Source organism: Micropterus dolomieu, linkage group LG10 (genome assembly GCF_021292245.1).
Source record: "Micropterus dolomieu isolate WLL.071019.BEF.003 ecotype Adirondacks linkage group LG10, ASM2129224v1, whole genome shotgun sequence".
Classification (NCBI taxonomy): Eukaryota; Metazoa; Chordata; class Actinopteri; order Centrarchiformes; family Centrarchidae; genus Micropterus; species Micropterus dolomieu.
Genome location: NC_060159.1, coordinates 19,768,094 through 19,792,376, shown reverse-complemented (window position 1 = coordinate 19,792,376; position 24,283 = coordinate 19,768,094). Strand labels below are relative to the sequence as shown.

At 37.5% G+C, this 24,283-nt stretch overlaps 3 protein-coding genes across 4 annotated transcripts in view; 2 read left to right on the top strand and 1 right to left on the bottom strand.

Moving 5' to 3' along the window:
* The first annotated feature begins 2,494 nt into the window (after positions 1-2,494).
* Positions 2,495-6,263, top strand: LOC123977732 (protein yippee-like 5). The gene is made up of 3 exons (XM_046060659.1): positions 2,495-2,671; positions 3,707-3,860; positions 5,023-6,263. The coding sequence occupies exons 2-3, from the start codon at positions 3,720-3,722 to the stop codon at positions 5,242-5,244; spliced, it is 363 nt and encodes a 120-aa protein (XP_045916615.1). The 5' UTR covers positions 2,495-2,671; positions 3,707-3,719; the 3' UTR covers positions 5,245-6,263.
* Positions 6,264-7,237: 974 nt separating this feature from the next.
* slc35a1 (solute carrier family 35 member A1) lies at positions 7,238-17,845 on the top strand. Of its 2 annotated transcripts, none has more exons than XM_046060283.1 (8): positions 7,238-7,425; positions 8,439-8,619; positions 11,692-11,851; positions 14,437-14,589; positions 14,763-14,829; positions 15,140-15,235; positions 15,362-15,529; positions 16,371-17,845. In XM_046060283.1, the coding sequence occupies exons 1-8, from the start codon at positions 7,416-7,418 to the stop codon at positions 16,502-16,504; spliced, it is 969 nt and encodes a 322-aa protein (XP_045916239.1). In that variant the 5' UTR covers positions 7,238-7,415; the 3' UTR covers positions 16,505-17,845. The 2 variants fall into 2 exon arrangements, with proteins under 2 accessions (XP_045916239.1, XP_045916238.1); XM_046060282.1 differs by having other exon boundaries at positions 7,240-7,425; positions 15,140-15,316; positions 15,395-15,529.
* Positions 17,846-18,381: 536 nt separating this feature from the next.
* Positions 18,382-24,283, bottom strand: part of rars2 (arginyl-tRNA synthetase 2, mitochondrial) — a 26,996-nt gene continuing 21,094 nt past the window's right edge. The window contains exons 13-20 of the mRNA XM_046060281.1: positions 23,107-23,183; positions 22,330-22,454; positions 21,239-21,306; positions 21,022-21,131; positions 19,820-19,915; positions 19,635-19,709; positions 19,419-19,482; positions 18,382-18,582 (exon numbers count right to left, since the gene is read on the bottom strand). Coding sequence (XP_045916237.1) covers positions 18,496-18,582; positions 19,419-19,482; positions 19,635-19,709; positions 19,820-19,915; positions 21,022-21,131; positions 21,239-21,306; positions 22,330-22,454; positions 23,107-23,183 — 702 coding nt within the window. The 3' untranslated portion in view covers positions 18,382-18,495. The remainder of the gene's footprint in view (positions 18,583-19,418; positions 19,483-19,634; positions 19,710-19,819; positions 19,916-21,021; positions 21,132-21,238; positions 21,307-22,329; positions 22,455-23,106; positions 23,184-24,283) is intronic.

The following is a 24,283-nucleotide window of genomic DNA, read 5'->3' as shown; positions in this document are numbered from 1 at the left end:
ATCAAATCACTTGGACAGTTGTATGCACACCCATAGAAACACACACTGTACACATTTAGAGGACACAGCTGAGGTTCGGTCTGTTCTGAGATATGTAGAGTCATGATTTCTCATTGTCTCCTTCCAGCAGGTCATGATTACCATAATCCAGATATAAGGTCAAACTTCCTTTACAGTCTGTTATCTTCCCTGAAGGACATTAACTCTGCTGAAGCATGGCTTTTATCTCCCTGATCTATGCTAATCTTTGAACTGACTTAGTTGGGCTGAACAGTTTGTCCTGTAGTTAAACTCTGCATATTCACCAGCACCATGACAGTCATCCTCACTGTCTGTGCAAACAATTAAAAACATTTCGTTTTGCATCTTATGCATCATCACTGTCTTGTGTGATACTAAATTCTTCAGTTTACTTTTCTTTTTGGTTGCTTTTCAGCAAATGTCCTTTTAATTTCGTCCCTATTTTTATATATACCATAAATATTGATATATTAAGGATTTAACAAAACTACAATTTTACGTATGATTTTGCAATGATGAGCAGATCCAACTGGAAAAAGTAATCCTCTGATTTAACATTACATTTCTGTAACATTGTCGGAATCACAATGGACAGATTTTTTTAAAATCGATACAGAAATTACATTACATTACCCACAATGCAACTTGACTGCTGTAAGGTCGGTCTTACATTCAGGTGTGTTGGTGTTGGGTATTTTAGCTTCGCGTTGCTAGCCTAAAGCAGAGATGAGAAGTTACAGAGGTCTGGTAAGCTCACTTTGTTCTAACTCCACACCAGATTTTTGCAGTCTTCAGCCCCAACTGACGCTGACTCCAGTGACATCCTTTGAGGCAATTTATCAGGTTCGTGCATCATCCTCTGGAGCTACAAAAGGCTTAATATAACTTTTTTCTTAAATCAACTGGCAGCTTTGACGAGAGCAGGAAGTCTTCTGGAAAATAGAAGAAAAAAGAAAGAGTTGGCATAGCTTTCTACAAAGATTGACTGAGAGTCATTGCTTATTCAGTCTTTATAGCCCCTATTTATAAAAGTGAAGAATTAAAGGAGGGAAAGGGTGTAGGGAGACAGCACTGCCTTCATATCCCACCAACTGGAGCAAGATACCACCAGATGGATGTATTTGATGCTCAGAGTGCACAAACATAATTTGGCACCAGATGCATTCAGGAGGAGACAGATCTCTATGTGGTATTTTGGGACATTGCTAATGCCTTTGGCTCACTGTCACATAGCGTAAGGTGGGAGGTCTGGTGAAGACATATGAAATGCCATGGGAGGATACAGTGCATGAGGTATTCAGTATGAAGGCAGAAAGCTTACTGAGCTGGTAGAGTTGGAGCAGGACAGTATGTGAGTTTGGATTAAAAGGGTTTGCGGTCAAGCCTGTTGGATTTTCTATTACACCTGTCTTTTTTATTTGGATGTATGCCACATATTACCAGGTAAATCATATAGTCTTGATTTTGTTAATCTTAGCTGTAAAGTTAATCTAGTACTTGATAGTAGGATCTTTTTTTATAGTACATGATGATAAGTACTTGGCTACATATTGATGTCTGGGTAGCATACCTGAAAGTGTGACCTGTGGTAGCCTTGATCAATGCTAAATTGCTCTATATTATTCGATAAGAGCACACAATGTGCACTTTCTCCTGCTTTCTTTCTCTTCTTCCCAACAAGCTGCTGAATCTGGAGAAGTCACCATGGCTGTAATATATTTACCTTTCGGCAACATTAAATTAATTAAACTAAAATGAATATTTGACATCTGACAAACCAGGGACTGATCTTAAAGGATAAGGCAATGAAAAGAACAATACTAACAATGTGTAAGACCATCTCTCAGTTCTTTCTGACATCCAAAACTTTCTTTTTTTCTTTAGGTTGGATCCTTAGTGACATCTCAGTCAACAGGTCAATTCATTTAAAATCAATTTACTTACTTATTTTATCAAGAAAATCCACTCAGTATCACGATTGCTGTCAAGGGAGTGCACATGAGGGTATCTTGGAATGAATTTCACCATACAGGTGCATTATTGGTAACCATCCTGGTGAATTATCAAGCCACCATATTTTAGTTGTTGTTTAAAAAAAAAACGTAGCACAAAGTTATTGCAAGTTATTGCAACATCCAGTCCTATGGGTCAAGTCCATGATGTGTGTGCGGGCGTGATCTGCTGCTCCCTTGTGGTCACTATTCAGAGCTGTGTTAAGTTACCAGATGTACACGAAAAACACTGCATTCAAAATAAGAGTATAGATTTTGTAATTGATGGTTATAAGCATCGAGACGTGGATACTGGTACTTTAGTATGAACTACTATAAAATAAAAATGACACGTATTATGATTATGATGTTTATAATTAGGTCGTTACAATTTAAAAAGGCCATGACTCAATTTATGTTTGTAACAGGAATTTACTTTGAAGGTTTTGAGCGGAAGATCTCGTTGTGATTATCGCTAACTTGATTAAAACAAACGCCATTGATTGGACCCGACTGCATCGGAGTTTGACAACAACAGAGGAAACGGGGGGTCACTTTAATCACCAGTAAAGACACACTGGTGAATAAACACTCTTCGACGAGAAAAGTCTTCCAACTGCTATTCCGCTGTCTAGTGAGCTTGCTAACGGTTTTACGAGGTGAGAAATTTGGCGTTGACTTAACGTTAACCGTTGTTTGGCCTATTAACGTGAGCTGTTATCTGGATGCCTTTTGACATTTTTTCCTTACAGGGCTTTTGTTCTCCGACCCCTTACTAAGTAGACCTTATTCCTGCTGATTTCCTAAAACAAGCATCTTTTGCTAGTTTATGATATGAAGCTAAACCACAGAGACATTGTTCCTTGTCTTTTACTATCATACTTGGCCTATGTTAATGATGCCTTCAGAGAGCGTCGTAAATAGTATGATTTCCTTTACAGCGAGTAAGCTCACAATTAACCTTAAACTGTAGTTAGTTTGTGTTGCAGGAGCAATAAAAAGGGGACAATTGACCTCAGAGGTACGGTACTGAACAGATATTAACTTTTGATTAAACATCACGTTACCCTCAATTTAATTATTTAGAGTTACATATAATGCAAAATGATAATAGGCTACATTACTTTGAATATGCATTTTTTTACAGGCTGACATGGTCTATCCCTTTTTTCCATCAGGACTGCTTGAATGTCACATTTTTTAGAAATTGGGTGTGATAATGTAAATATGGACAAAATCCTCTGTCACAGTGTGTTTAATTTTATGTCACGATATCGATATTGGGAATTAGTCAACTTTCTGGAAAATCAATTGAGATTTTGATAATGGAAAATGAGGCCTAAAATGTCTTTGGCAGATAAGATACCTGAGAAATCAAGGTATTTTATCGCAATGATTCAAATTCAATATTGCCATGAATCAGTCCTGGTTATTGATTTTGCAATATGGCTCAAAATGACCCAATACAACCAGAGATTTTTAAGTGACAGTTACAACAGTATAAATTATACAGCAAAGTCTCTGACTTCTCACAGTATACATCATCATATTGCTCTCCCATAAAAAGAAAATCCAAATTTCTTTTGTTGTATTTACTTGGTCGGGCCGTGCAGTGCCTTCAGCTACTACATGTATGTGTGTTACATCATCTAACAAGGCTACTTTCTTTGTTTGTTTATGTTTTTACCTGCCAGTGGTCAAGACAAAATGGGGCGAATCTTCTTGGATCACATCGGTGGGACTCGCCTCTTCTCCTGTGCCAACTGTGACACCATCCTGACCAACCGAGCTGAACTCATCTCCACACGCTTCACTGGAGCCACAGGCCGAGCTTTCCTGTTTAACAAGGTACCTGCACATCACTTCCTTGGCCTGTATCACAGATAACAGCAGAGTTGCACTTGTTAGTTTATTGATTGGACCATGGTTAAAAGACATACATCTCAGTAATGTAAAGAATCACCCAGCATCAGATAGTCATTTCCACTGTAGTTCTTTGTGGTGACACTGTGATATATGTATAGCTCTGTTGATATACACTTATGATCAGCTACTCATTAACAGATAGTAAAACATTTTCTTATTTGCTTTTCTGTGCTAGTAAGCATTTCAAAATCAAGTGTGATGCACCAATAGTCCATTAATTGATTGTTTATGGAATTTAAGAATTAGCATAAACATAACTTTGGAAATGGTTTTTAACAAAATAAGATATAAATGGGTCCTAATTTCAATAATACAAAAAGCTTAAATGATGACTGTGAACGTCATTAGAGCTGATACAGTTCACAGTTCAGATAGTAGTTCACTGATTATTTTGATAGTTAATTTGTAGTAATTTTCCAAACAAAAAGCCAAAAGTATTGTTTCCAGCTTCTCAAATGTGAGTATTTTCACTGTTTGATATCATTGTAAATTTAATGTCTTTGGGTGAAACAATAACACATTTTTTTTTTTAAAGACATCAGCTCGGGCTGTGCGATATGGCCAAAAATATACAAGACAAGTTTAAAGGCAGAGTTTTGCTCCTGAGTGAAAGTTAAAGAAATCTGTTAACTGTGGTTTTAAGCTATTCTTTATGTTCAAGGAATCACAAACAGTGGATCATTTAACAAATCTGAGGAAGAACATTCGAAACAATTATTTATTTTGTTTGTCAACAAATATGCATGAGTAAAATTAAGTAAAATATTTTTTAAATCAAAAAGATTAAGTGCTAATTCATTCGGGATTCAAATTAATTAAATCAAACATTTATTGAACATTTGTTATATTGCTATTAAGAAAAATTATTTCACTATAATTAATAATAATTGCCCAGCTCTGTATTAATTCTAGTTGGCCTAAAACATAACTTAGATTTATTTATTTTGCAATTAAATCTGATCCTTACTTATCAGACTTTGAAATGGGCAAAAACTGGCTGAAATTTCCTTGAAAAACCAAACCAGTCCTCTGTAGAAAAGCAACTAACTGTTACAGTGACATATGTCTGACTGCTGCCCTCCAGGTTGTGAATCTGCAGCACAGCGAGGTGCAAGACAGAGTCATGCTGACGGGAAGACATATGGTGCGGGACGTCAGCTGCAAGAACTGCAACAGCAAGCTAGGCTGGATGTATGAGTTTGCCACTGAGGAAAGCCAGCGCTACAAGGAGGGCCGTGTCATCCTGGAGAGGGCGCTGGTGAGGGAGAGCGAAGGCTTTGAGCATGTTCCCTCTGACAACTCCTGAGTTCACTTCTGTTGCCTTTACAATGCTCAACACGTGCATACTACAGCTTTTCCTCTAGCAGCAGTGCATGTACTTGCATGGACAGTGTGCCATTTGTGAGTAGAGCTACACCAAAATAAAATCGCAGGATGGGTCTTTGTGGGAAGTTTAAACAAGAAGTGGTGGACATTTTCCCCCCATTACTTTAAACATCTAAGAATTTCTGATCTGAAGGGTGTTGCTCCTCTACCCGTTTAAAATCGCCTGCAGATTCAATAGGTGTTCAACAAGCTGTGATGTGTTCATGTGCTGGGATTTTGGCTGCTCTCAGAGGGAGAGGATTCACTCCTGCTGCCTGACAAGTAGCTCAGACAGATTGACAGATTCTTATGTAGACGTTTGAATATCCATTAACGGCATTGGTGAATTCTGACTCTTAACAGTCAATTAGACCAGTTTACTTAATGAAATCTGTTTGCATAAGGAGTTTGTCACTTACCAAAATCCTTTCCTGGCAAGTGTTCAGTGTGACATATGCCAGACTTTTTTTTCACTTAAATTATTGTTTATTTTGAAGTTACCTTTCTTTAATATAACCTACACCAGAGTATACCTTACAATACTAGAACATTATCAAATTACCTTAATTTTAAAATGTGAAAACCCTGTAATATTAATTTTTACCAGCTGGATCATATTCTCTGTGTTATTATCACTGAACCAGGTGTCAGTTTTGACCTGTAAAGAGTTCAGATATCCCCAGTTTATTTTATGTTATGATAAAAGGTGATCAGAACGTGTTCTTACAGTGATGGAAAAGAGGCAACTTTTGTCTTTTGCATTTCAATACACTTTTGCTGCCAACATTCCTGCCATGTGCTGTTCATTTTTAGATATTTCATTTAACAGTTTCACAGTGACAGTGACAATTATTCCAATATTGAAATTGACTGGTGGCAATTTATTTGAATAAAACATAGAACATGTTTATTTGTTTTTTTTGTGAAACTAAATAAATACATTCAAACTGTGTTTATTCATTGAATCTGTGTTTTCTTATAAGCCTGTCCATACTGAGATTTGAATATTGTGTCCTGCCTAAACTACTTCAAAATATTTATTAGTTGGTTTTGTGTTCAGACTAAATACTTGCAATTTTTGTGATGACACTAGTTGAATACAACAGTGGTGTGTAAATATCTGCCAAAAATGGCATCCAATAAAATCCTTAAACTTGCCAGAAACATACAGCTACTACCTTACCCTTAACTGTTCCTGTCCAGAGCAAAGAGCAAAACTTAAGACACCTTACTTTATAAAGCAATTCAGTACAACACCACAAACAACCGCCTTAAAATGACACTTTGAGCTGATCTAATCTAACCTGTCTGATTCATCAAAATTGTCTGACAAAGCCCCCCAAAATAAGTCATATTCTTATTCTAAATTCTTTATTGGCTTTTTGGTCATCTTAAATAAACAAAATAACAGTCAGGAAATCCCTTCCCTCCCCCTCTCAACAAACAAACTTGGGAAGAAAACTCCACAAAAATTTTTTGCACTTATCAAATATATCAGTTAAGTATAACAAGTAAAGCAAACAAGAAGAAAATGCCCTGTTACTTGTGACTCAGTAGGGGATTACGTCATAAAGGGTATTTTTAGTGATACAAAAAAATCCAGATGTGGATTGTCCTTGCGGGAATGTGCCGCTCCCTTTTTATATACAGTCTATAGCCGCTCCACGCTGTTATTCTCAACTTCAAACGTTTGGTTTCGCCAGAACATTTTATCATTCCGGATCAACAGTAAATATCTGTGGGAGTAGTTTAATATATTTTAAGATTCTACTGATATCAAGTAAAAAAAACGATGTTTTGATTCTTCACCTAAAGTTTGTGTGGGGGAAATACCGGGAAATAAATAGTGACCGAATGTCAGATAAATGTGAAGGCGTTAAAAACAAACACACCCTACATTACGGTCTACTGGCGCGCTGCATTCTGGGAAATGCAGGAAGTAGGAATCACTGCTGGAACATCTAAACCGGAGTCATCATTTCATCTGTTGTTTTGCTGGTCGGGCTGCGTTCCTCAAATCACACTGGATTAGTGTGTTAGTTTTAATGACATGTAACAAGAGCAGGACAGTTGACTTCTTTGCCACTCGGACGGACACAAAGCAGAGCAGCGATGGGCGGCGGTGAGTTTGTAACCAGTGAACACAAGCTAGCTGAAAAGGCTAATGTTAGTTGTCAAGGACCCTGGTTAGAGGACCACCAGTAACGTTAGGTGGAAGGAGCACAACACCAAACTGAGATCATTTAAACACTAGTAATGTGTCAGGTCTTGTTCCGTTTTCACTCAGAATCTAATACGCATTAAAAAATCTCCCAGTTACATTTTAAAAGTCAGATTTGTAAAACGATTCAGACTTACTTTAGCTGTCTTGATAGAATATAAGAAATTGCATGACATTTGATTGTGCCTTAAATTCAATGATATTTTCTCGTCTGTCCTATGGTTTAGCTACCAGGTCTCAGGCCAACAAGTCAGTAATTAAATCTTTAAGCTGTCTTTACAATAGGACCTTGACAAGCTTGGACAAAAAGCAAGTTAGATTTTAAGTTTTTCTTGAACTTTATTGATTGATTTCATTGTGTAAATCTTGAGTTTTAATGTTTAAATGGACTTGCTCCTCAGTCTTTATGAAAAGCCATCAAGAGCAGCTTCAAGTGGCAACTGTAAAGTTTCATTTTGCAAACATCTTTTGCTCAGACTGCCTTTGCTGTGAAAGGAGCAAAGTCTTGTAACTCACTACCTCAACACTTTACACTTACTGCTGCTAATGTCACCACCTTTTAAGAGAGATGTCAAGCAGCAAACTTGTACTAAAACGTTCGAATTTGACCTCCTTTAATCTTGTGTTCTTCTGCTAACTTATTGTTCTTGTTTCTTTTTCTCTCACTGTTTTATTTTTTTAAAAGCCCTTCTAGGGACAGGTGTTGCGAATTAGCAGCTGGTAAAAACGCTATGATACATGCATTTGATTGCTGTTTTCAGTTTATCTATGCAAGCTGTTTCAGTCTCTACTAAAATAAACCATTAATAAATATCTGTTGTGTGGCGTTATACTTATAGACTTGTAAGGTGATGACTGTTAGCTACATTAAGTTATTGGCACTTAGGTCTATTTTCTCCCTTTTCTCTCCTCAGAAAATGTGAGTGTGATCTTCAAAGTGTACTGTCTGACAGTGATGACACTGGTGGCAGCTGCATACACGGTGGCACTACGGTACACAAGGACCATATCAACAGGAGATCTGTACTTCTCCACGACTGCAGTGTGCATCACCGAGATCATTAAATTAATACTGAGTCTGGGGATGTTGTCAAAGTAAGTGTTTGTCGTCATTAAATGCTCTAGTGTGTACTTGTATATTTTACCCTGAACATGAAAACATGTTTTTGTTATTCCCTTGTAAGTGAAAAAGTGACCAGTTTAGTTGAAAAACATGACACAGTTTCTCTTCCTACAGGAGGCTTAGTACAGTGTGTTTGTTCTGGTATTGACTTTGGCAGCGGTTTGTGTAAAGAATATAAAAGAGGGAAGACTTGAACACTTCCTTATGGTGAAACAGTGGATAAGTGATGCTTGTCTAAAAGTCTATAATCCGTCCAGTGACAGAAAAATCCAGGTTAAAGTTGAAAAGAAGTTTCTCTGCCAGCAAATATTGCTGAATAGTATTAAAAGCAGACAAGAAAGTCTACAAACTGAAGCTTAGTGTGAGTCAGTCATTGTATTAGGTAGTTTAGCAAGGTGAGGCATCCTCGGCACTTCTGCCAGCCCTATAAGCAAACTATGGAGGGTCAAGTAAACTCTGGAACAGCTGTAGAACAGCCTTTATAATGTTTTCCTAACTAAAGGGCCAGAGGCCTGAAGTCATTTTAGATCTTTAGGGATCATTTTGGTCAATATTGAGATTACGATTATTTAACATGATTTCTCATTGACTTAGGAAACATCATGTATTTATTGAATTTAAAATTGAATATATCTTTAAAAACGATTATACATGCATTACCTTAAAAATCCCAAATAGCCCATGAAATAAAACATGGTAAACAGTATTAACTTAAACTTAGACCACTTTGGTAGGGGCGGATGGGCTCAGAGGGGCTCTATGTGTTAGCGCATACACACAGATTGAGAGGAGCAGAGGAGAGACAGGTGAACTGTAACGTTACATTACCTAACGCTGAAATTCCGCTTGCAGTGTAAAGTGCTGTTGGCTTACATTAAAAATGGTGGCCAACAAGTTATAGCAGTTATAATTCATCTCGGCTTGAGCTGAACTAAACATGACTGAAAAGGGTATCAGCAGCTGTTTTGACACCTATACATGTATATTAGAGCCTGACCCATAAATCAGCGTGCCGACATTATCTGCCGAGATGAGCTACAGTCCCCTCCAAAAGTATTGGAACAGTCAGGCAAATTCCTTTTGTTTTTGTTGTTCACTGAAGACATTTGGGTTTAAGATCAAAAGATGAGTAAGAGACAAGAGTTCAGAATTTCAGCTCTCATTTCCTGGTATTCACATCTAGATGTGTTAAACAACTCAGGACATACCACCGTCTGTTTGAACCCACCCATTTTTGAAGTGAGCCAAACTATTGGAACATGTGACTGACAGATGTGTCTTGTTGCCCAGGTGTTGCCTTTTAGGTTGATTGTCCAAACATTAAATAGCTCTGCATGACTAGTTTTCATCCTTGGTTCAAACCTATAAAGACTGCAATTCCTGTTAAAGAGGATAAACCAACATGAAGTCCAGAGAGGTGTCTGTGGGAGAAAAGCAAGCCATTGTCAAGCTGAGAAAAGAAGGAAAATCGACCAGAGCCATTGGACAAACATTGGGCATAGAAAGCACAACAATCTGGAAAGTCCTGAAAAAGAAAGAAACTACTGGTGTACTGAGCAACAGCCGTCGAACAGGTCGGCCAAGGAAAACAACAGCAGTTGATGACAGAAATATCGTGACAGCTGGGAAGAAACCACCCAAAACATCAGTAAGTGACATCAACAACAGTGCAGGGGTGAAGGTATCACAATCCACTGTTGGAAGAAGACTCAGAGAAGAAATATAGAGGCCGCACCACAAGATGCAAACCACTCATCAGCAGGAAGAATCAGAAGGCCAGATTGAAATTTACAAAGAAGTACAGAGATGAGCTGCAAAAGTTCTGCAACACAATCTTATGGACTGATGAGACCAAGATTAATCTCTACCAAAGTGATGGAAAGGCCAAAGTGTGGAGAAAGAAAGGAACTGCTTATGATCCGAAGCATACAAGCTCATCTGTGAAGCATGGTGGAGGTAATGTCATGGAACAGGCTCATTAATATTTATTGATGATGTAACTGATGATGGTAGCAGCAGAATGAATAAAAGTGGACAGAAACATTTTGTCTGCCAATTTACGTAGAAATGCATTGAAACTAATCGGGAGGAAGTTTATCATGCAGCAGGACAATGACCCAAAGCACACTGCCAACAAAACATCAGGGGGGAAAAGTAGAAGGTTTTAGACTGGCCAAGTCAATCACCTGACCTTAACCCAATAGAGCATGCACTTCACCTCCTTAAGAGGAGACTGAAGGGAGAAACACCCCGAAACAAACAAGAACTGAAAGAAGCTGCAGTAAAAGCCTGGAATAGCATCACAAATGCAACAGTTTGGTGATGTCGATGGGTCGCAGGCTTGAGGCAGTTATTGCAAGCAAGGGTTATGCCACCAAATATAAAATGTTATTTACTTTAAGATTATTTGTTCCATTACTTTTGCTCACCTAAGAATGCTGTGGTCTAATACAAAGGGTGGTATGTCCTGAGTTGTTTAACACATCTAGATGTGAATACCAGGAAATAAAAGCTGAAATTCTGAAGTCTTGTCTCATACTCATCTTTTGATCTTAAACCCAAATGTCTTCAATGAACTACAAAAACAAAGGAATTTGCCTTACCGTTCCAATACTTTTGGAGGGGACTGTAACTGCAGATAAAGCGTTATCATGTTTATAACAGCCAATAAATGACCATTTTAAAAAAGAAACTGAGAGACAAATACTTCATTTTACGAGTGTTGTAGTTGCATAGTTTGACCAGCAGAGGGCACTGTGCAAGGCTACAAATCCACCACAAAACACAGCAATCAGCTGTACTTTTGTACTATTTATTTTAAAGTACTATTTATGATAATAAAAATTAAACTGCATGATGTCATGTTATCTTGGTGAGGTCTTGTAACTGTACATAACAAATTTTAGTGATAATCTGTGTTTATGTTATGTGTTCTTGAAAAGACCGGCCAATATATTGCATTATCGGATTTTAAAATCCTCAAATGTCAAATTCGTTATCTGTCTTAAAAATCCCATATATATTTTTGATCCTTCCTGTTTCAGAGAAACAGGAAGCCCCGTCAGACTGAAGAACGCCATAGTGGAACATGTTTTCTGCAGCCCAAAAGAACTGCTGAAGCTGAGCGTGCCATCAATAGTGTATGCAGTTCAGAATAATATGGCCTTTCTTGCTTTGAGTAACCTCGATGCAGCAGTTTATCAGGTATGAATTTCAACCTGTTTTCTTCCTGTGTTCCAACAATGGCTGCGTGTGGATCCACTGGTGAATGTGTCTGTGCCCAATAATGTCACAGCTAAATTATCAATTAATCATTTAATCTGTAAAATGTCGGATATGTTGGAATATTTCACACAATTTCTGTCCAAAAAACAGAGATTCAGTTTATTGTTCCCAACCTAAGTTTTAAATTAATGGATTGTACATTTTATTACATTGAAGCAATTCCAAGTTTGAAAATCCCATGTGTGACAGCGTCCTGATACTATATATTGGCATTTGGCAGAGACAGATGAGTGGCTGTTAGATTACCACGGGTTTAGACTGTGAAATTTATTAGAGCCGCGTTTCCTCAGACAGACGCACGATTCCAACCCAATTCCACTGCTGACGCTGATAAAAAGGATGGACTTTCCTTTATGGATCTCTGAAAGCAGGAATTCAATCCAGACACTAAAGTTCTTTGTCTTACTCTTCATTGCCATTTTCATGAACACTTCCTGATATATGGAACAGGACTCATAGCCATAGATTTACAATTCTCATGGTGCTCATTTCATAGGAGCGTTTGCTGAGTCTGACATGTCACACTCGAAAGAGCCCACTGTATGGAGGGGAAAAAAAGAGCATCTTAAAAGAAGAATATGAAAATATTCTTACAGGAGCCCCAATGTTTGGAGTTTTTGTGACTTAAATGATTGATTATCAAAATGGTTGCTGATTCGTCTTGTCTGTCACTCGACTAATCATTGCAGCTCTAGCAAACAAAACTGTTTAAGAGCTTTTTTACTATTGTCTTTTAATACTGTTCTTTCCATTGTGGAAATGAGTTGGTTTAGAGAATTTTATGACTTACTATGTCAAATAAAGCACATTGGCACACTCGTTGCAAAAGATATGTCACGTTGATAGCTGGACAAATAACATCATGCTTATGCTCATGTAATCTTCTGACATGGGGAAAGTAAGTTATGTCAAAGTGTTTCCATGCTCCGATCTTACTGAAATGATGAGGTTGGATACATGACAAAGTGTAGTTTGGCATTTAGCTTAATCCCCCACGACCCTGTACGCAGGATAAACGGTTGACAAAGGATGGAAATGCAACTCCACAGCTGAAGTCTTGAGACTAAAGCCTTTTCAATGAACCACTTTAAAGTTTTGATATTTTTTCTCCTCTAGGCAGCAACAAACAGCTTTTTCTTTATTGACTAATCTGTTGATTGCGGGTTTTTTTTTAATAATTGCTTATTCATTTAAAGGTTCAGTGTGTAAGTTTTAATGAACAGTGGGTCACGGTGCATTCACGTGCTCCTCAGATGCGCTCTTAAGTCGGAATGTGGAATCAACATGGACGCTCCTACAATGATGTGTTGGATTAGCATCATCAGAGCGTATAAACAACACGCAGATATCTAGTTCACTCTACATGGACAGTAAACAGTTAACACCATATTACAGATTACATGTTTGCAAAATATGTCCTATGTACACTTTATTTCTCTTTTTGCAATTAGGGCTGGGCAATATGTTATCACGACAAAAACATTTCATATTTTTCATTATTTTTGCTCCATAAAGAAACCAGATGGTTAATTATGTGGTTAAACTTTTCTTTATGACCAGAATGGGACAAACGCTTGATGCCAAACAGTGGATCACTTAACAAATCTGAGGGAGAACATTCAAAACTATTATGATAAAAAATATTTAACAAATATGATTTAGTAAATCTTTTTTCAGTCCCTTTTCCTCAACAAAAAAAATATTTATTTTTTTTGTAAAAAATATTTATTTTTTTTGTGATTCAAATGAATTAAAACAAATATTTATTGACGATATATTGAACGTTTATTATATTGATGTGGAGGAAAATTATATTGCGATAATATCATTGTTTTATTGAAATAACTCATTCTAAGGTAATAAAAATATTACAGTTCAATAAGGTCTTTATACACTACTGAAAAGATAGTTATGGATATTACATTTCATTTCTGTCTAATAGACCCTCCTAAATATTAAACACTGGACCTTTTTAAATAGTGAAAATGTCTGTTATATGTTTATGTTCCCAGATGCCATGGTGGTCTTTAAAGTTGTCTAACCAACAGCGAAAAAACCCCACAGATATTATAAAATCCAGATAAATCAATTTCTGACATATGAAAAGCTGGAACCAGTGAATGTTGGACATTTTTTGCTTAATAAATGACTCTCACAATTGATCAGTTATCTGTATAGTTAGATATACACACATTTTCAGTAATTTGACTAATCATTTCAGTACTAGTGGACACATGCGCGCACACAAGACGAAGCTGACAGCCGACTTGGCATTTGGTTTTAGGGTAGAATGCTAACAACGTTAAGCACATTTACAGAAACTAAACTTCCAATACAGAAACATTGACCACTCCAGTGTGCAAAGTTCATGGTTAAATCAAATAGTTGCCCAGTGTTTAATAGTAGTAAACAATAGTTATTCTCAGCAGTTCCCACAACTGTATGTTTGGAGCTGTATCGGTGTGAAAGGAAACGATCAGCCTGACTTGTGTTTTCCTGTGTAGGTGACCTATCAGCTGAAGATCCCGTGCACGGCCTTGTGTACAGTCTTCATGCTGAGCCGCTCTCTCAGCCGGCTGCAGTGGTTCTCTGTTTTCACGCTCTGCGGGGGCGTAACACTTGTCCAATGGAAGCCTGCAGAGGCCACTAAAGTTCAGGTGGGGGTGTTAAAATGTAAATGTTCCAACCATCCTGGTGACTCAGTGATTTATAATCCATGTGCTGTGACTCACACTATCATGGAATCGGCTTTTTTATTACCTGCATCTCCTCAGACTGCAGGTGCTTTTTACAATCAGTGTGGTGGCTCATGTCATTTCCTTTTTTACAGATTGAGCAAAATCCTTTTGTTGGGTTCGTGGCCATCGCTATTGCTGTCCTTTGCTCTGGATTTGCAGGTAAAATTGGGACCGGATTCTGTGGAAAAGACTGGGTGGCTTCACCTTTTTGTCCTGTGATTGATTAAGCTACCACACATAATACAAATACTTCCAGTAACCAAAACCACTGTGATAAGTTAAGACGTTGTGTGTAATCAAACACAAAACTGATGTCTCTTGCTTAAAGTAAATTATTTTATTTGCATGGCTGGTGTCGTGGAGGATTCTGTCATCTTGTTTTAAACGTATTGTAATTTGAAATATTAACATTAAATATTTGTGAATATTTACTTGCATCTCACAGCTTTGTGTCTACTTTCTGATTAAGGTGTGTACTTTGAGAAGGTGTTGAAGAGCTCAAACACGTCTCTGTGGGTGAGAAACATCCAGATGTACCTCTCCGGCATTGTGGTCACCCTGATCGGTGTGTACATGAACGATGGCGACAAAATCCTGGAGAAAGGCTTCTTCTACGGTTATACACCCTGGGTGTGCTTTGTAGTATGTAAGTTTGACTAAACCTCAGTGCGTTTTCTATTTGATTTCACAGTATTTAAGCTGACATTGCTCTTCGTGCTTCCAGTCTTGGCCAGTGTGGGTGGTCTATACACGTCGGTGGTGGTGAAGTATACAGACAACATCATGAAGGGCTTCTCTGCTGCAGCCGCCATTGTTCTCTCAACTGTGGCATCTGTCATCTTGTTTGGGCTACAGATAAGTATGTTACTTTGTCGTTGTTGTACTGATTGAGAAATGGATTTTATTAGCTTTTGCGGCCCGTTCTGGTTCATCAGGAAGGTTGTGTGTTTTGTGCCTGCATGGTTGTGGATGTTTGCACATTTTTAATAAAGGAAGCCAGCTGCATAACATTTAGCATAGTAGTAAGTAGCATAACTGAAAGTTCTTTCTTTTTAAGATATTTTTGGGCATTTTTAAGCCTTTATTTGATAGGACAGTGGATAGAGCGAGGAAATGAGAGATTATGGGCGACACGCAGCAAAGGGCCACAGGCCAGACTCTAACCCGGGCAGCTGCAGTAAGGAGTCAGCGTTGTACATGGGGCGCGTGCTAAACTAAACGAGCCCGCTGAAAGCCCCCTCTTTCTAATATTTCTAAAAAGGGCAGAGCAAATTGGTACTTATTATAGGGGAAATGGAAAAAGCCTTCAATTGATACACTTTCAATTAATTATTGGTATATCATGTAAAATGTGCCTACTAGGAAACATACGATTCAACAAATATGGACAATAGAGTTTCCAATAATGACTGTATGAATATTTTTTTTTTTTTTTGGGGGGGGGGTTAAAATGAGCTTTTCCTTGCCGCCAACAACTGCAATAACTTTGTCTCTATTTCCCCTAAAATTATGACCAAATCACATAGTTATTTCTGCGAAACCCAGAAAATGACCTTAGGGTATTATTAGGAAATTACAGAACAGAGTCTTTCAAAGCAGACTCATACACACAAGACCACAGATTATTTTATACAATACAGTCTGAAACTTTTGTAAATTGACAAATGTCCCAATTAGCTTTTCTTTCCCCTCTTGCGTAGCGACCTCGTTTGCCTCTGGAGCAATCCTGGTGTGTGTTTCCATCTACTTATACGGACTTCCGAAGCAAGACACATCCACGCTGAGCCGGGAAGACACAGACAGGGAATCCAAACAGAGACTGATCAACGTGTGAGTGGATGACCTGCAGCAGAGGAGTCTCTCTCGCTGGTGGAACACGTCTGTGATGGGCCAAGTCATGTTTTCTGGGGACCTAAATGAGTTCCTGCAGCAGGGAGATTAGGGAGCCACTCCCGATAAAACAAACACCCAGTTCAGTTGACTATGTTCAGTTCATCACATAGACCACAGCTTGTGTGGCACTTAAATTTAGGTCTGTGTCCTCAATCCAGTCCAGTTTCACTCATATGGGACTGGTTACAGTACTATGACTTTCAGTATAATTTGTAATGTTTATAATGTTAAATGTTCTTAATGCCAGATTCAAGTCTTTCAGTTGATTTTTAAAAAATGACTTTTTTTTTTATATTAAAGTATACTCACTCCAGCATGGCTGAAAATTAATTACAAAATCCAATTTAGGATTGCTTGGGATTATTTACAAATTGTATGTTGTAATTATAATAGCTATGATGGAGTATTCGGGCCACATTGGGGGGGGGGGGGGATTATCGAGAATAAAATCAACATGACGAGAATAAATATAAAGTGCCATTTTGAGAATAAAGTCGAAATTAAAGTTGAAATGATGAGAATAAAATTAACTCCCTTAGTCCATCAAATCACGTTAGACTGTCCACCACACCAGCTGCCGTGTAGGCTACGTCATAGACAGCTTTTGCTTTCAGTTAATACAGTTCTCTTCAGATACACCTCTTCAGAAATTCCCCTTTCCACTCCAAGGATGTTACCATGTCTGATGCACTCAATTATCCTTCCCCTTAACGTGGCCCTAATACTCCTTCGTAGCTAGCTGCTTTTAAAGTTTGTAAATCTGAAGCATTTGGCGAAGTCCTGTATTTATAAGTCCTGAATTTTCAGCCATGCTGGAGTGCTAAGTCGTAACAGGACATTGTTGCTTTTTTATGCCTCCATATCGGCTCCTCATCAGTATTATATCTCAAACTACACACATTAAACAGGATTATGTTTTATATTGTGCAATGTTTAGTATCTTATGTCCACAGTGTTGATACCGAGTGTTCCCACCTCACATGAAAACTTAGGTGAAGGATGATAACGAATTGCACATATGATTATACATTTATATCATCTCTCCAGTGTCTTGTAATATTTTGTCACCTTCTGTTGCCAATGCTGGCTTTGCAACAATATTAAGGTGCGGCAGGCCTGTCAGGCTTTGTGTTCCTCCATATGCTGAAGAAGGGTGTATATGGGGCTGCAGCAAGAGTGATACTCACACACACGTTTGGATGGTGACTTCTTTTTTTTTTAAAATCCTTTCTAAATGAAATCGAAAGTATAAGAAATCGATTAAATGGTGTTTCTGTTTTAAGTAGGACTAACTGTTTCTGTATTTATGTCTTTGACATGGATCCTCAACTGGTGAGGATGCAGATTTAGTCTTTTACCACAATATCATGTCACACAACCTAAAAACTAATGCGAATACAACAATCATGCAGTTAACCCTACCTTGATTGTTGAAACTGTTTCAGAGGTGTTCATTCGACTTCATGGTAATTTTGGAGGCTGCAGTTGGTCTTGAACTGTGTTATGTTATACTGACAGGTGTTTTTATTAATTTGTCTGCTAGATTCCATTCATCATTTTACAGTAAACTGGTAAAACTCAGCTGAACCTGTTGTACCAGTCTTACATTAAGTTTCCTATTGACATCATCAGTGCATCAGCTGTGAGTATAAAAAAAAAAAGTCATTTCACTCAACTGGTTTAACACATTTCAAAATGGTCAAAAGTGAAACTGACAAGCAACTTTTCCCAGATCACAAGCTGTGCGAGTGTAAAACACCTGAGACAATAACAGGAAAAGCTCATTCTTCTGTGGGTGAAACGGAGTTCAGTTGTTAATACTATTATATATTTTTATTTAAAAAATATAATGCTTTTAATTTACAGTACAAATTATAGTGGTAGGATACATACAGCTCTGAAATAACCTTAAGTAACAACAACCTTTGAGTTTCACATTTTATCAACCGGTGTGATGCCCAGGATCCTCATCCCGTTGGCCAGGACCGAGCAGGCTCCGCTGAACAGTCTTAACCTTGCCTGTTGACATTCAGCAATATGCGATTAACACTTACATGTACACGTCTTTAATTTGAGATATTAAGAGCATTTTCATTTGTTGTAACCAGTTCATTAACATCAGGGTTCAGGCGTTTTTCTCTGCATTATGTGGCTGATTTTCTGTGCAATGAATCAGACGTTGGGATGAACAACAAGCACCTGCATCATCTGATCAGATTATTTTCTTGTAGAAGTATGTACGTAAAGTACGATTTTTTATTCTTGGTACACAGATAATGTGTATTACTGTATGTTTAAAGCAAGACTCTAACCTTTGAAAAAAAGAGAATCCTTTTCTTACAAATCAAAAAAGTAGAATTCATAAGCAATGAAACACATCATTTATATTCACTAAAGGGGTTTTGGCAACACCAGTCTTGATCTGGTGTGACCAATAGCTTATGGTGGCTAATGTTAGCAGACATTAGATATTTATTGCAGTGTAAGTGAGTCAATTTCCTTGCTTGATGACTCTTCTGTACTTGTACAGCAGTTAAAATGTTTAGCTTTACCACCACCAATGCAGAACTAGAGTTTAATTGTTACGAACATAATCACAATTTGCAACCTTTTGCAGAAACAGTATACTGGAAAGCTCCATTTGTACCACAAAATAATCTATGCATGTCATAATGTAATCCAAATGTGTGGCAAAAAAAAGTTTCACTGCTGAGGCTGATAACCACATTGGAGATTGAGGTTTATTTAAAGTAATTTGTGCCCAATGTCCTTAGGGTGAAAATTATTTTCTGATCGTCTGATGGGGCCTTTAAAGCAAAAACCATGGCTATGTGCAGAAGTGATTTTATCTCTACCTGTGCGACATCCTCGGAGCTTCCTTTCACCGGCAGCTCTCTGTGTGCTGAGGCGATCAGGTGGCTAGAAGAGATTGGAGTGTAAGAAAACGAGTACAAAGTTTTAATTTCCACACCACCTTTTTCTTGTTACTGTAATGAACCAGGTACACATGGAGCAGCAAAAGTTTTCAGCACCATGACCAAACCCCTGAGGGCTAACATCCTATTCCTTACCACAGCTTCAATAAAAAGTTGACAAGGTGCTTGGGTTGCAGATCCTGGGCCGACCGGTACAACACCTCATCATAACTATAAACAAACGAGTTAAGCAAATATTGACACAACACTGACTGCTTCTTTCATTATCTCATATTTGACGACGTGCAGAGGAATTAAGTGATGAGAAGTAGTTTGCTTACCAAAGGAGGTGCTGCAGGATGGTGATGCTCGTCTCCTCAAGTAGAAGGGATGAATCAAAGATGCCTGCCTCTAAACCTTCATTCCTCCGGATTAAACTGTAGTAAGAACACAGCAATAAATGGGCAACTGTATAAATCAGTATCTTGTATCTTGTTTTTCTGGGAATGTTTGTAGGGTGTTTGTATCCAAAACCATATGGTTATTGCTAAATATCAATAGATAAATATCTTGTTTTGTGCGTTTTTAAGACTAAATTCCAAGAATGACTGTAGTAAATTAACTTTTGTATTTTATATTGCAAGCAAACAATTCATTAGAGGAGACCAGAAATTGGCTAGTTTTGTGTTTAAAAAAGAAAAACAGGCAGAATTTTGGTTCTTGGTGGTGCAAGTGTTGAGCAGTGTTAATAAGGAGGTACTTTTACTTGAGTATTTCTATTTTATGCCACTTATATTTCACTACATTTCAGAGGCAAATTTACTTTTTACGCCTACACTACAGTCATCTTGAGCTGCAGTTCATATTTACTTTGCAGATTTCACACTCTATGTTCTCACTATGTTATCAATTAAATCCAGCAGCATAAAATGAATTATTGATTAAATAGATCACTATAAGCCGATGATTATTATAACTTAATTATTTTTCTTTTTATTTATTTCTTATGCAGATTACCATCTAATTGACACTGTATATTTATTAAATGGATATAAAGCAATTAAACGTACAAAATTCAAATACATGATACAGTAATATAGTACAGTGTTGTATATAAGATATAGCTTTCCTTAGTTCATATTATAATTGGGCTATAGCCTAAAACAATATTGAGCCGTTTACAAATACAGTAAATAGTGCAAATAGGCAACTAAGTCGCAGCTTGCTGGTGGTTTACAGTGCATTTCTGAATCTAAAATTAAAAAACAGGTCTGCAAATAAACTGTAGGCTATCACTGTAGAACTGGTAACAGTTTGAAAACAAATGCATAAAATATTCAGATTTTTTTTCCCCCCATATGTTTTTAATGTTTGAATAAAATGAACACTGTAAGCCGACTACTTTATTTAAACAGCATCTGTATAGGAATGAATCTTTCCCAAGTTTTTGATCCATATAAGAGAGGTTGATCACTGTAACCGTTTTCCACTGTACTAGAATTCCTAAAATAGAGTTTCTGTATTTTCAGCTGCTGGTACAGACCTGCAGAGGCGAGCATGCGAGTACTGGAGGAAGACTCCTGTGTCTCCCTGAGCCTGCAGCATCCTGTCCCAGTCAAACGTGTAGTCGGATTGCAGTGGACCTTTGAAATCCTGAAATAATGCCAATGAATGCAAACAAACTAAGAAATGAAACGGGTAGTAGTCTAATATTTGACTGAATAGTGGAGCCTAGGTGGTGAGGTTTAAAACCAAATTACCTGGACTATTAGTGCACCGATTCCAACTTTCTCTGCTGTGTCCTCCGGATCTTCCATTTCCTTTGTTGCTGTGGAAAGAGCCAAATACAGGTTCATTATTCCCACATTGGGCAGTTTTTCTTAGTACCATCATGCACATTTGCCATTTAAAGAGACTGAGATGGGTAATGTTGGTTTGCTTCTCTTACTAGGACAATCACGGTAGTTCATTTTTCAATATCCCAGCTGAATGAATTTTTAATGTGCCATCACTAAAATGATTCTGATATAATGGGAAAAACTAGTTATCCTAAATTACACGGTGGTTGAGACAACTGGAAGCATCCGTGTTGAGCTGTGGTCTTTGTCTGAATATAGTACTATGTACTAATCTAATCTACTACTAATCCTTATAGTGTACTGAATTTGCAGTTGGAGGAGAACATATATGAAGAATATAAAAATGAAGACTTGCACCGCCGCCTGTGAGGCCTCAATCCAACTGTGTATATGTTCTTTTTTTATTTTTATCAGTTTTATTACCACCATCCATGATTAGTTTTAATTTCTTCCAGCTGTGAGCAGTTCCTCCATTTTTTTGTGCACTGCATTGTGGGTGAATGGTATCTGTCACCAGCACACTTTAAAAAAAAATTTTAAGTTTTTTTTAGTATACAAAATGAATAATTGTTACTTTTCCAGTGTGAATGCACATAGAATGAGTTTGTAGTGTGTACTTGGGGCACAGATCAAATGTCCCAACACTACTGGAAGAAATGCTGCGTTGGAAGAACAGTGCCATCGTCCTGTTGTGTGACGCAATCAGAAAACAGCAGAATTCACACCAAATAAGAGTGTGTCTGAGAGAAACTCTGTAAAATGAAGTGTAGAGATGTGTAGACTGCCAGTGCTCACAGGGAGGGTCTCATTCCTAGAAGATGATGATCTTACAAATGTGTAAAACAAATTAATTTGCATTTCAATACCACAATGTGTACACTGCATGCGCCAGTGGTTTGAGCAAGGAAGTATTGCACGCAAATGTACTTTTGGAAAAGAGTCATGTGTGCTCTGCATTGCCAAACAACTGCCTAATGTATGACAGGCTTTACTCTTTGATTGGCTCATGTTGTGTAGCATCCTGGCCCGAGCTTCCTCCAGCACATCCTCCAGAAACACCACGTCACCGCTCCGGGTCTTCATGCCCCGTACCAGGCCAAAAGGCACATGCTGACACCTGCAACCAGTGGTGTTATTAATATCCTTTACTTCAGCAAAAGCTATGCTGCACCATAAAAATGTTACAAAGTAAAGTTCTTCAAAATGTTGCTTAAGTAAAAATGCAGAAGTATTATCAGCAAAAATGTACTTAAAGTCTTAAAAGTAAAAGAAATTATTATGCAGAATGGTCCTTATTGTTTACTGATGCATCAATGTTTAAGCAATTTAATGTTGAAATTGGTGGAGACATATATACATATATCAATGTATTATAGATTTTGAAAGAAAATGTTTAGCTTCACAGTAACCAGTGAATATAAAAAAGGTATAAAGTAGCATAAATGTATATAAAATACCTCAAAATTATGTTTTTTCTTAAATGAGTAAATGTTCATGGTTAAATTTCATCACTTCCTGCAACACTTCAAAGGCCAATGTTTCTAATTAAAAAAGCTGTCTGGGGAGGGCGGGGTGCCGATTAAAAGTATTGCTAAATCCAACTGGATTCACTTACAATGTTTTTAAACTTGGTTACAATTTTAAATACTACTCTTTGATCTCTTATTAACACAACTACCACTAACCACTACACAACTAACATCAGTTAACAGCACCCCTTAAAACGGGTCTATGTCGTGTGTGTGTGTTCAGGTATTTTTTCCTGCTACCTGTCGGCCCATGAATGTCCCATAGCAAGCAGGATCTGGAACAACTGGTGGAAGTGATTTGCTTGGCTTTTATCTGTCTTAAAGAGAAAAACAAATGCAGCAAACTGATAAATAGGCAGTAACAAAGCATGGATAGAGTGTACAAGAAAACAAGCTAGGGATTCAAGAGAACAATCTGAATCAAGCGTTGAATACGCAAAGTGGGACAAACATATGAACTCCCTCTCCAAAAGGGGTAAGCCAGGCTCGCAAGACTCACATTACCATAGACATTCAAATCAGTGATTTTCAGACTCTCGGTAAAACAAATACACACATTCATTTTGCATTTGACATCATCATGTTGTTCACCATTTTTTTATGCTATCAACAAAGCAGATATAATGACCGGTTACATGAAAAGCTAATCATGTAGAAAGGCTGAGTCAGCATGAGCTGCAAAGAGATTATGTAGGAAAGAGGTTTCCATCTTCTGCCCTTCAACTGTACTAAACAGATTCGAGGACGGAATAAGGCAGTACTCCAGAGGTAATAAAAATGGAAAAAGTGCCAGACTAATCACCTGACTTATTTGGGCATTGAAGCATTTATCACCATTCAAATAAATGACAGTTATTTTCATCATCTATTGATTTACCAATTTTCTCAATTAATCCATCAGTTGTTTCTAATCTATAAAATGACCAGAAAAAAAGGTCACATCTACATGTGTGTTGTTGTTCCAAAGATATTCATTATACTGTCACATCAGTCAAAGAAAAGCAGCAAATCCTCAAAATTTAGAGCCTCAAACACAGGAATGTTTGCGATTCTGCTTGAAAAAAAAAGCTTAATTGATAAATTAACTATCAAAATGGTTGAAGATTAATTTTCTGTCGATAGACTCCGACTAATTGTTTCAGCTCTATAAATGAGTGCAAAAAAAAACTACACTGCTCAAAAAAATAAAAGGGAACACTAAAATAACACATCCTAGATCTGAATGAACAAAATAATCTCATTAAATACTCCTTTCTTTACATAGTTGAATGTGCTGACAACAAAATCACACAAAAATCATCAATTGAAATCAAATCTATCAACCCATGGAGGTCTGGATTTGGAGTCACACTCAAAATCAAAGTGGAAAACCACACTACAGGCCGATCCAACTTTGATGTAATGTCCTTAAAACAAG